The sequence below is a fragment of the Meriones unguiculatus genome, chromosome 21 (genome assembly GCF_030254825.1).
Source record: "Meriones unguiculatus strain TT.TT164.6M chromosome 21, Bangor_MerUng_6.1, whole genome shotgun sequence".
In the NCBI taxonomy this organism is placed as follows: domain Eukaryota; kingdom Metazoa; phylum Chordata; class Mammalia; order Rodentia; family Muridae; genus Meriones; species Meriones unguiculatus.
Window position 1 is genome coordinate 51,132,837 of NC_083368.1, and position 10,721 is coordinate 51,143,557.

Below are 10,721 nucleotides of genomic sequence, written 5' to 3' on the forward strand. Positions count from 1 at the left end.
TCTGCCTTGGCTCTTGTGTAGTAGTAAATCTTTTATTTTAAAGAAAAACCATATGACTAAGAATCAGTGTTAAAACTGCTCTGCCTTTTGGTACCTTCTTGATTACTTTCTTTGATTTTTCTTTTTGTTTGATTTTTTTCCCCTTTTCTTTTTTAATTTTGGTATCTTAATTATTTCACTGTGAAAGCCATTTGCTTCTCTGTCTTCATTTGTATTCTGGTACTTTAATAGATGCGCTTAAAGCTGTTGGGATTTTTTTCTGGTTGAGCCATATGCATAGAAATCTACTGTTTGCAAATAAGATACATTGGAGTCTTGGTTTTCTATTTGTATCTCCTTTATCTCTTCTCTTTTATCCCTTCTTTGCTAAGAGTTTAGTCACTATTTTGAAGCATATGAAGGAGAGTGGGCAAATTTGTCTTCTTTTGATTTGAGGAGAAATGCATCGCATTTTGTTTCATATGGAAAGACATTGGCTGTAAGGTGTTGTATATTGCCCTTATTATATTAAAATGGGTCCCTGTATTTCTATTTCTCTGGAAAAAAAAAGTTCAAAGTAGTCACCTTGTCGTGAATGGCCCGTCGGTTGGAAGGCTGTATCAAGACCTTGTATCCCAGCTTGGTGATGCCCTTGATGTGTCTGGGAGCCAGGGGTGCCCTGCGCTCCCAGGCGTTCACATCCTCCCTCCGGAGCGCCATCACAGGCTTGTGGTGGAGACCCCTGGAGAGGCAGGCTCTTAGCCTGGCCAGTCTCAGCCTCTGCGCCCGCAGCATCTTCAAATCTGGTAGCTGTAAAGGGAAGGTTCAACAGTAGCAAAGAAAAGGGTAGAGAGCTCCCAGATCAGTTCTGGTCTCCTTAGAAATCTGTTGCAAAATAGAACCAACCCAGTTGATAAACAAGAGAAGGGCAAATCTCTGATGGTAAATGTGCCTTTAACAAAGCAAATTAAAGTCTCCAAACATTGGTCAACATAACTTCTTATATGTTTTATTAAACATGTTTTTAGTATAAAAGTTTAAACACTGTAAGTCTAGTATACAAAAGCAAAGATAACAGATATTAGTACTTACAAACAGCTCCCTATTTTGATAGTATAAAGCTTGAAATTCCTATAATAGTATACAAGAGTGTTCAAATAACCTCCTGTGGTTTCTCCAAATGCTTACTAAAAAGGAGTCACTCAGTGTGTTCTGCCCCCTAATGGCCACAGAGGGTTTTTTTTTAAATGTCCACAGAGAGATGTATCAGCAGTAGTAAAAGAATGCATAATCTTAACACCACCTGATCAATGGAGCTTGGTGGCACATGTCTGTAATCCCAGTACTCAGGAGGCTGAAGCAAAAGAATCATCAGGAATGCAAAGCCTGTCAGGAACACACAACCAGACCCTGTCTCTAAAACCGGAAACAAAAATCAAACAGCAATAAAACCTCGTTTTTCCAGACCTTCAGTATTACTGGATTTAACAAGGCTGTTCCCTCAACTACTGTCAGTTAATAAAAGCCAAGCATTCAGTCACACAGACTGCGCCACAGTGGTTCGTCATTTTAGAACGGCCCTACTCCAAAGCACCCTACCTCCTCCTTAGAGTCGGCCTTCTGTGTCACAGATCTGCAGCTTCCCTCCACACTCAGCGCTCTGTACAGAACCCATGCAGGTCTCAACCAGTTCTTACTGCTAGGCAGAAGTGTATAATTCCACTCATTTGGCCAGCCACAACAAGCGTATGTACAAACTATATTATGTGTCCTAGAGAAGTAACATTTATATAGTTTTTTCCACACAAATATCTAGGTCTAGAAGTATTTACTTTATCCTTTTCGAATATTCGTATACATCTTGAAGCCACCTGTTGCTGATCATAATTTTTCAGATCATTTTTCTATGTAACATTGGCAGCAAATTATGGGAATTATATATTCTCCAAAAAAAAAATGCCCATGATTTTATACTTCTGGAAATGTTCTACTCATTGCAGATAGCACACGGTAGAAGTTTTATGAAACACGTCTCTGTTAAGCTCTAAGGACACTTTTCTCACAGATGGGGAAAATGACCAGAAACTTGCAAATACTTGCTATGAAAAAAAAAAAAAATAGAGCACTTCATAACAGAACCAAGAGAGAAGGAAGAAGTCCAGGAAGAAACAACTACACACTGCAGAAATCATACAGCAAGAGACCAGTGTAGGCTTTGGCCGGGACAAACTGTGTGATGAGAACAAGAGATAGAAACTGGTCGGGTAGGTAGGGACCCCAGAAAGAAAGTTCTGAGTATGCTCTTGCTGGACGCCAAGAATTCCAGAAGAGACTATGGGAAGTGGAATCGAAGAGGAAGTACCTCAACAATTTGTGGGTGACTTAACTGGATTGACCAGCCCCTTCCTTTTCCCATGCCTCATCCAAGTTCCTGCCATAAGTCCTTTTTAAGATCCCAGAGTAGCAGCTAGAAAGAACCCTATTTCCTAGGCCCGTTCTTGCCATTTAGAATCAGAGCCCTCTCTACCACTCTTAAGCTCCCACCTATGAATGTATAATGAACTTCTGTCTAAAATTCACCTTCTGTGGGGTGCACTTCATTCTTTGAATTCCAAAAATAAGAGCCTGAAAGTCAATGGCTGGGGGCAGCTTTCATGACCAATAAGTTTTGTGGGACGCTATCTCCCCAAGTAAAGCTTACCAAGAGCCAAGAAAGGCTTGCCTGAACACTGTGCATATCATTCGGGTGAGGAAAAAAAAACAAAAAACAAAAACGAAAACAGGTACTTAACATTTCAGTAAAAGGCAACACTGCATGCATTTTTGGTTTATATAATTTTGTTCTTCAAAGGAACTATGCTAAACTCAAGCCCAATAACCCTTAATCTTCCCAATCAAAGAACCACTTTCAATGTCTCATGAACCCGTACATCTTTTCCCTAAGTAACTCCAGAGACAGTGTCTCCTTTGAACATGAACACACACATGCACACTCACGTGTGCGCGCGCACACACACACACACACACACACACACACACACACACACACACACCACACACACACACACACACACACACACACTGCATTTCCTGGATTCTAGGTAGCCATCTTTTGAGCTTCTGTTCTTGGTACTAAATGAAAGTTCATGCACATGTTACCACTACTTAGTACCCTTTTTCCAGGCACCACCCTGCTTGGTTATGACCCAAAGTCACCTTCCTGAACTCAGTGACACTCTCTCCTTTCCTGGGGTTGGTGTGGGCTTGGACATAGCAGGAGACACACATCCCGTGCAAAACCATACAGTCTAAGGCAGTACTTCAACTTTCCTAATGCTGCAACCCTTTAATACAGTTCTCCTCATGTTGTGGTGACCCCCCAACAATAAAATTATTTTTGTTGCTCTTTCACAGCCATAATTTTGCTATTGAATCATGATGTAAATATCTGTGTTTTTTTTGTTTTGTTTTGTTTTTTTGTTGCTCTTTCACAGCCATAATTTTGCTATGAATCATGATGTAAATATCTGTGTTTTCAGGTGGTCTTAGGTGACCCATGACAGGATCATTCGATACACACACACACACACACACACACACACACACACACAAGGGTTGAGACCCATAGATTGAGAGCGGCTGGGCTAAGGGAACTAGGAAAAGACAAAATCAGAGACTGAACTTAGGAAGACAGACTCCATGTTTGTAAGGAATCCTAAAATCATTAAATTCCTGAAATCATATTTTAAAATAAATAAACCAATAGTTGGCATTGACTAAATATGATAAGCCTAGCACTATGCTGCACCCTTACAGTTACTAACTCATTTCCCTCTTGCAAAACTCTTAAGTAGATGGTATCATGGTTCTTACCTCACAGATGAGGAAAAGGACAGTCTAGTGGCTGGTTCAGTTTTGAGTAGAAACAGAGTTCCTACGATAAAGCTTAAAACCTGTGGTTTTCTGTGTTCTGCCAAAGGCCAGCTGCTATTCTCACCGGCTCTGCCTTCAAAAACAAATCTAGTGTCCACTGTCCACTTTAGTCAATTATCAATTCTCCCCTTTTGACCCCTACTCCTCTGTCCACAGAAGGTCTTCCCTGAGTCCCTGCCAAGGTAGATTCTAGACCTCTGGGTGTTTGGGAACAAACACCGCTGAGATTATGGGAGGTATTCCTGGTCACTTATAACCTAGTGAACTTTGAAACGTGGTCTCAGGATAGAGCTTCCCATTCACCGGAGGTCATCAAGAAATAGGAAATTGACTGAGGATGGAGCTCAGAGGAAGAGCACATGCCTAGCATTAAAGCAGGCCCCACCCCCAGCACCATGAAAACAGGAGGAAATCAGTGAAACAGCAGTGAGGGCTTTGGAAATGCACCAACACAAGGAGGCATTTACCTGCCATGCCTGTCACAGCCTTTCTGGATTTCCTGGCCGAGGGTTTTATGGTCTTTGCAGAAACATTAGGAAGAAAATGTCATGTTTATTTTCTGGCAAGGTGGACTGATTTTGGCTTATCCATTGACTCTAGTGAGATCAGCTGACATTACTGAGTGCTGATATGACAGGGTAGCCTGAGGAAGGAGGATTTGAGAACAGGAGAAGAGGAAGGGGTTGGGGAAGACACAAGGGCAAGGCAACATTCCAAATACAAAAATGTAAGTTTAAAAGTATGCTCTGTGTCTTTGTGGAGGGGGAGAACTACCTCTACCTTATCTTCCTGCTCACACAGGATTCACCGGAACGTCACCACAGTATGGTGGTGAGCTGCACAGAGACAGACGGATAGTGGCACTCCATAGCAACAGAACCTGCTATGTCATGACATCTCCAGCTGCTCTTTTTCAGGCTCACACACTAGTGCAGCAGGTAACTCGCCAATGAACCATCTCCTCAGGCCTTTCGTGGAGCTTTTAATTCCTCCGTCAGGCATCAAAAATTCCCTTAGTTCCTCCAGCCCTCTGCATAACACTTTGTATACTTGTCAACTTGGGAAATCACTACACCAATGCGCAAGCACAAAATATAAAGACCTAAGTAAGCATGGCTTAGCTTCACTTTAGCCACTTCCACTGGGAAGCTTAGGAACGTACATTGATTATTAAAAAAAGTAACAGCAAATGTTCCATTTCTGCTGTCCATATTCAGGCATGTCTAGGAGCAGTTTATTTTAAAACAATCCCAATCCCCATAATTCAGTGACTGAAACTACTAAATCACACGGAGAGGTTTTTCAATGCCAGCAATCAGATATACACCTGGATTAAATTATCAAGAGACATTCACCTGCATTAAATAATAAGGATTAACATAGACCTCAGACGAAGAAATAATATATAAGAAATGCAAATTATTTATAATTTCTTTTTAATTCATTCAAAAACGGCAGATATATATTTTAAATATACTTGGTATTTTTTAAGATTTATTTTATGTCAGTGTGTGTGTCCATATCTAAGTTAGTACAGCCCCGAGTGTCAAAAGAGGTCATCCAAGCCCTCGCAATGCAGTTCCAGGTATTTCAGAGCTGCCTGGTGTGAGAGCTGCGTACCAAACTCCAGCTCTTCGCAAAAACAGCAAGCGCCTTTCGTTTCTGAGCCACCTCCCCAGCCACACATAACTAGTACTTCAAAACAAAGTACACAGAAGTGTATCGCCATATGCTGTAACTGCCTAGTACCTGTAAACTAACACAGTGGCTCCGGGGCTGTGCTTCCTCCCCTGTTCTCTGGATCATACTGTTCCTGGGAGTTTCAAAAGGGCTCCAGTGCTAACAACAGTGGCTTAGCCCAGCTGAGCCAAATCCCGCCCAGCTCAAGGCTTGCTGGAATGAAGCCTGGAGTTTTGAAGGCACTGGCCCCAGATTTTCACTCTCTCTTCCCCAGAACATTTTTCAAACACTGCCACGTGCAACCTCTTATATAAGTCCTAACCAAACGATTGAAATAAATGTTTAAAAAAAGGAAAACAAAACAAACAAAAACACCCGGAGCGTGGTCACTGTCAGCTTACCTGATTCAGAATGCCCTAGGAAACACACCTCCGGCATGTATGTGAGGCATTTCCAGGGAAGTTTAACAGAGGAGGGAGGAGCCTCCCCGAATGTGGATGGTACCATTCCACAGGCTGGGGTCCTGGACTGAATGAAAGGAAGAGGAGGAAAGCCTGAGTCCCCACGTCCATCTCTTTCTATATCCTGACTAAGGAACACACGTGACCAGCAGCCTCCTTCTCAGTCTCACGCCTTCCCTCCATGACAGGCAGCATCCCTTTTTATAATGTGGGCCAAGACAAATCTTTTCCCCTTCAGACTGCTTCCATCAGATATTTCTGTCACAACAACAAAGTAACCATATGGAGACTTTGAGGCTACTTCCCGTAGTAGTGTTAATTTATGTGACCTGAGAATAATCATATTGTCCCAACCCTCAGGTGCTGTAATGAAATAATATAAAAGTCTGATTCTCAAAGCCAGGTGTGGTGGTGCAGGCCTTTAGTCCCAGCCCTTGGGAGGCAGAAGGCAGGTGGATCTCTCTGACAAGGCCAGCCTGGTCCTTAGAGAGTTTCAGAACAGCCAGAGCTACATGGTGGAACCCTCGCTCAAATAAAACAAACAATCCAACACAAAACCTGAATCTCCTAGCTTAGATTGAAACTCAGTAAAATGGAAAACAACGTTCAGAACTGCAGTTATCTGCTACACTCATGTCTCCCTGCTAAACCTTATAGTCCAGGGTAGGAAATGTGAATTATTCCTTTCTGTATTCCAAGTGATTGGCACATCAGAAAAACCTCAACCATTTAAAAAAGAGTAGAGTTATTGCACAAGTAGATAATTAATACTAATGCACTATGTATTTTGAAAACCTAGGAGGGATTTTAGTAAAGAAACTGCAAATGTTTGAGATATTTATCTGTATTCAAACAGCACATGATATATGCATGTATCAAAACAGCATGTGATACTCATTAATATACATAGTTTTATAATTTTTTGAGCCAGTTAAAGTTTTTAAATAACTTACTCTAAAATAAGATGGGAAATTTTAAATAGACATCATAAAAATCTACACAGTGGGGCACACGTGATATAAATAAGATTGTCAGCTCATCTTCCCTACCCCAGTGCACACACAGTCCACTGCCGAGGCCTCATAGGCCAATGTATTACGGTGTAGTTGGGAAACTTGCTTTGAAGCAGAATATATCATTTGCTGTGGGCTTCTTCCCTTGACCTTAGTTTCCATATCCAGACTGTAGTCTCTGTAGCATGCTCTTTGAGATAGCCTCTAAGCCTGATAATCTGAGTTTGGTCCCCCAGACCCACATGGTCAGTGTGAACTCTAATGCACGGAAGTCTTAACATACAAGTCAGCCTGTAAAAACCCAGTCTGAAACACACTAGCACGAGAGCAAAGCACTGACACTCAGCAAAGTCTTCGGCGGTATATCGTTAACTGCACGAACCAGAGGCCGAGTTTTCCAACAGGAGACAGTGGGTTCAGGCTCTGCTCCTTGAAGTGATCCCAGCACCTGAACTCACCCCGTGAAGCCGATTCACACCTTGGCTGTCTGCGCATCATCTACAAAACTCAACTAACCCTCCAGGCAATTGTGAACCTTCATGGAGCTAGTGAGCGGAGCCATTATCACATGCCATAGACAATAAATGTGAAGGAAAGAAAAGGCCCCATGCCAACCATAGCCACCCCCCTAGTAGAAGACACCACCTGACCTTGCTCTTTGCTACTCTGTAGTAAATTATGCTTCTCAGAGGGGGGGGGGGGAGGGGGAAGAACCCAAATTGGAAGAGGCTTTCTTGAGTGTCACTCTTTTGACACAGGTGAGCATGTAAAATCCATTGCCATTTCAACTCTTTGTTTCAACAAATTTAAGACATGTTTTCACATTTTTATCTTCTCTGGAGTAGGGAGGCACCTTAAATTGACCACACTTCAGATTCAATGAATACAGTAATTGTGATAAGAAATATGATTTTTTTTTTCTAGAAGACTGGGGAAATACCTCAACAAATAAAATCCAACTTGTCTCCCTAAGTCTCTTCAGAGAACCACCACCAAATTACACAGCCAGCCAGTTTTGCAGCCCTAGGTCTGCTGTCTTCACAGCGGGAGGAGTGGGTAGCAAAACATTCACACACACACACACACACAAGCACGCACGCACGCACCATGCCATTTTGTACAAAGAACTGGAAGGACCCCGTGCACATCACTGGCCATTCAGAGCAGGCTACAGAGCCTCATGTCAGCTCCCCTTGCCCACATTCTCACAATTCATGACCAATAATAGCCAAGAAACGTCAGTCTCTACAGATTTAGGAACCAGTTCATTCATTCTTCCTCAGTCGCGCTGTTCGCTCGCTCGCCCTCCATTTAACCAGGCAGGTCGGTCACAAAGTGTGGCATGTCCACAGAGCCCTCTCATTGAGCCCTGGCCTGGCCTGCACAGCCGCCCACAGTGGGCCTGCACAGCCGCCCACAGTATGGAGAGTTTGGGAGACCAGAAACCGAACTTGCCCAACTTTCTCATGCCCAACTCATGTTGGAGTATGACAGTTGGAGTACTGTCGGTTACAGCACTGTCAGTTGGAGTCTGTCAGTTAGATTCCTGACAGATCCAGCCAGGTCTCTGTCACAGACACCGCGACTGGCCCTTCACCTGCAGCTGGGGCGTGGGAAGTTTGGTCTGGAGTTCCACCAAGCAAAGGGGAGTGGGGAGGCGGCGGGGGGGAGAGCAGTTCGAGGGGAATCTTGCTCCCTCCATCAACCACCACCGGCAAAGAAGCTATCCACAAATAAGCTATCCACGCTGCAACTTTAATTTCAACATCGACTCGTACTCCCCAGCAGCAGAAGGCAACCAGCAGCTCCCACCCGCCAAAAAGTGCATCGGCCCCCTCCTCTTTCCTAGTCGGAAGCCGCGGAGCTGAGCCCACAGCCCTTCCTCCCCACCTCCCCCAGCAAGGCTGGGCGGCGAGGCAGGCTTAAAGCTTGCCCCTGTCCCCCAGCTCTGTCACAGTGGGGCTCTCGAGATCGCCCTCCGGGCCAAACAGCTGGAGTCCCGCGGTTGAGCCGGGAAGCTCCGGGTGCATCCTGCAGGCGGAGGGCGCGCCTGCATCAGCGTCGCCCCGGCTCCCTTCTCACCTTGTGAGTCCTGGATCGTCTCCAGCCGCCCAGAGCTCTTGAGTCTGAACCCTGCGGGCTCTGATTTTCCTGCAAAAAAATTGGCCTGGGGGGCGGGATGACGGGGGGGGGGGGTGAGGGAGAGCCAGACGAAGGAGGAGGTGTTTGCTTAACTTTTAAATGCGTCACAAGTCTGCCTTCCTGCAGCCAATCAGCCGCGGCCTCGGAGGAACAACCTTCTCCTCCGCCAATCGGCGGCGCTGCCAGGTACTAGGTCATGCCCTGCCCCTGCTGTACCCTAAAGTTCATCTGCCTGCAAGATCTCTGACCCTAGAGCTTACCTAGTTCAAGACTTCGGGTCCTCCCTAGATGGTTATTGATCATGTTTGTCACTGCCTGTGGCAGAAAGCCTGCGAGAGCAGAAAAAACACCAAACAAATGTCTGGACAGTATCTCCTAAGTAGATTTGCACATCTCCTGGAAAAACAGTTGCAAGCGCACGTGTCATGTTTGTTTTTATGAAACACACTTTACACAGCCTTCTCACAGCCTGTGACAGGACTAGGAAGCCCAGCCCGATGAGAGTTGTATCGTGATTTTAAAATCCTGTTAGCTGAGAACCTGAGAAACGCCACACTCAAGGAACAGAAGTTCGTGAAGGATGAATTTGTATTACAGAGTCCAGTGTTGCTGAAAAGTGTGTTTCGTATAGACTAACCTCAGTGATAGTGGAGCCTCGGGGTAGTGGCCAGAAGGGTGTCGTCCTTCCTGTTCTCACAAGTTTCTCTTCGTTTAGACTCAGGTTTCTGGAAATAACCGAAAGTGCTCCATATTTTGCATCAACTTACACAAGCTAGTCATCAATCAGGAAGATGACTCCGTAAGACTGGGCTGAGGCAAGCCTGTGGGGCATTTTCTTAATTAGCGATTCATGGGGAGAGCCCACGGTGGGTGGTGCCATCCCTAGGCCGGCGGTTCTGGGTTCTGTAAGAAAGCTGGCTGAGCAAGTCCTGGAAAGCCAGACAGTGGGAGCACCCTCCGTGGCCTCTGCAGCGGCTCCTGCCTCCAGATCCTGCTCTTGAGTCCCTGCCTTCACTGCTTTTGATGATGGACTGTTATGTGGAACTGTGAGGGAAATAAACCCTTTTTTCCCCTCACATTGTTTTTCCTCACAGAAATAGACAAACTGGCAACAGAAGAGCAGAGTGTTGCTGTGAGAGCCCTGACCATGTGTTGTGGGTAGGACTGTGGAAAGGCTTTGGAACGTTGAACTACAAAGCCACTGAGTGTTGAGTGGGCTGTTTGGTAGGAGCTTAGAAGATAAGAAAGTCAGGGCAACACAGACAATATGGGTCTGGCTTGTCAAGTTTCAGAAGTTTAAAAACTCTTTCAGGGCCATTTGTTGTTTCGAATGAAGATTCTGTGGTTCCAGTTAGCTGGGGCTGAAGAATCAGCTGTGATTAACAAGATACCAGAACTACTAAAGTGAAACTTTTGCTTTCCTGGAATATTCAGTGCTGGTTAGCTGGAGGTGAGAAACTGGCAGTGATTAAGAAGAGACCATTATCACCGAGGTGAAATTTTCTGGGAAGTG

The 10,721-nt window shown here is 44.7% G+C and overlaps 1 protein-coding gene across 3 annotated transcripts in view; it reads right to left on the reverse strand.

Annotated features, from left to right (window-relative positions):
* The window catches only part of Aass (aminoadipate-semialdehyde synthase), a 57,018-nt gene extending 47,735 nt beyond the window's left edge, over positions 1-9,283 (reverse strand). Inside the window, exons 1-2 of one of the 3 annotated variants that reach the window (XM_021656746.2) lie at positions 9,149-9,283; positions 565-789 (exon numbers count right to left, since the gene is read on the reverse strand). In XM_021656746.2, the coding sequence (XP_021512421.1) occupies positions 565-774 (210 nt within the window). In that variant the 5' untranslated portion in view covers positions 775-789; positions 9,149-9,283. Of the gene's footprint in view, positions 1-564; positions 790-3,852; positions 4,001-5,993; positions 6,012-9,148 lie in introns of those variants that run through there. The other 2 variants (XM_060373874.1, XM_021656747.2) reach the window with 2 other exon arrangements.
* Between the last annotated feature and the right edge of the window lie 1,438 nt (positions 9,284-10,721).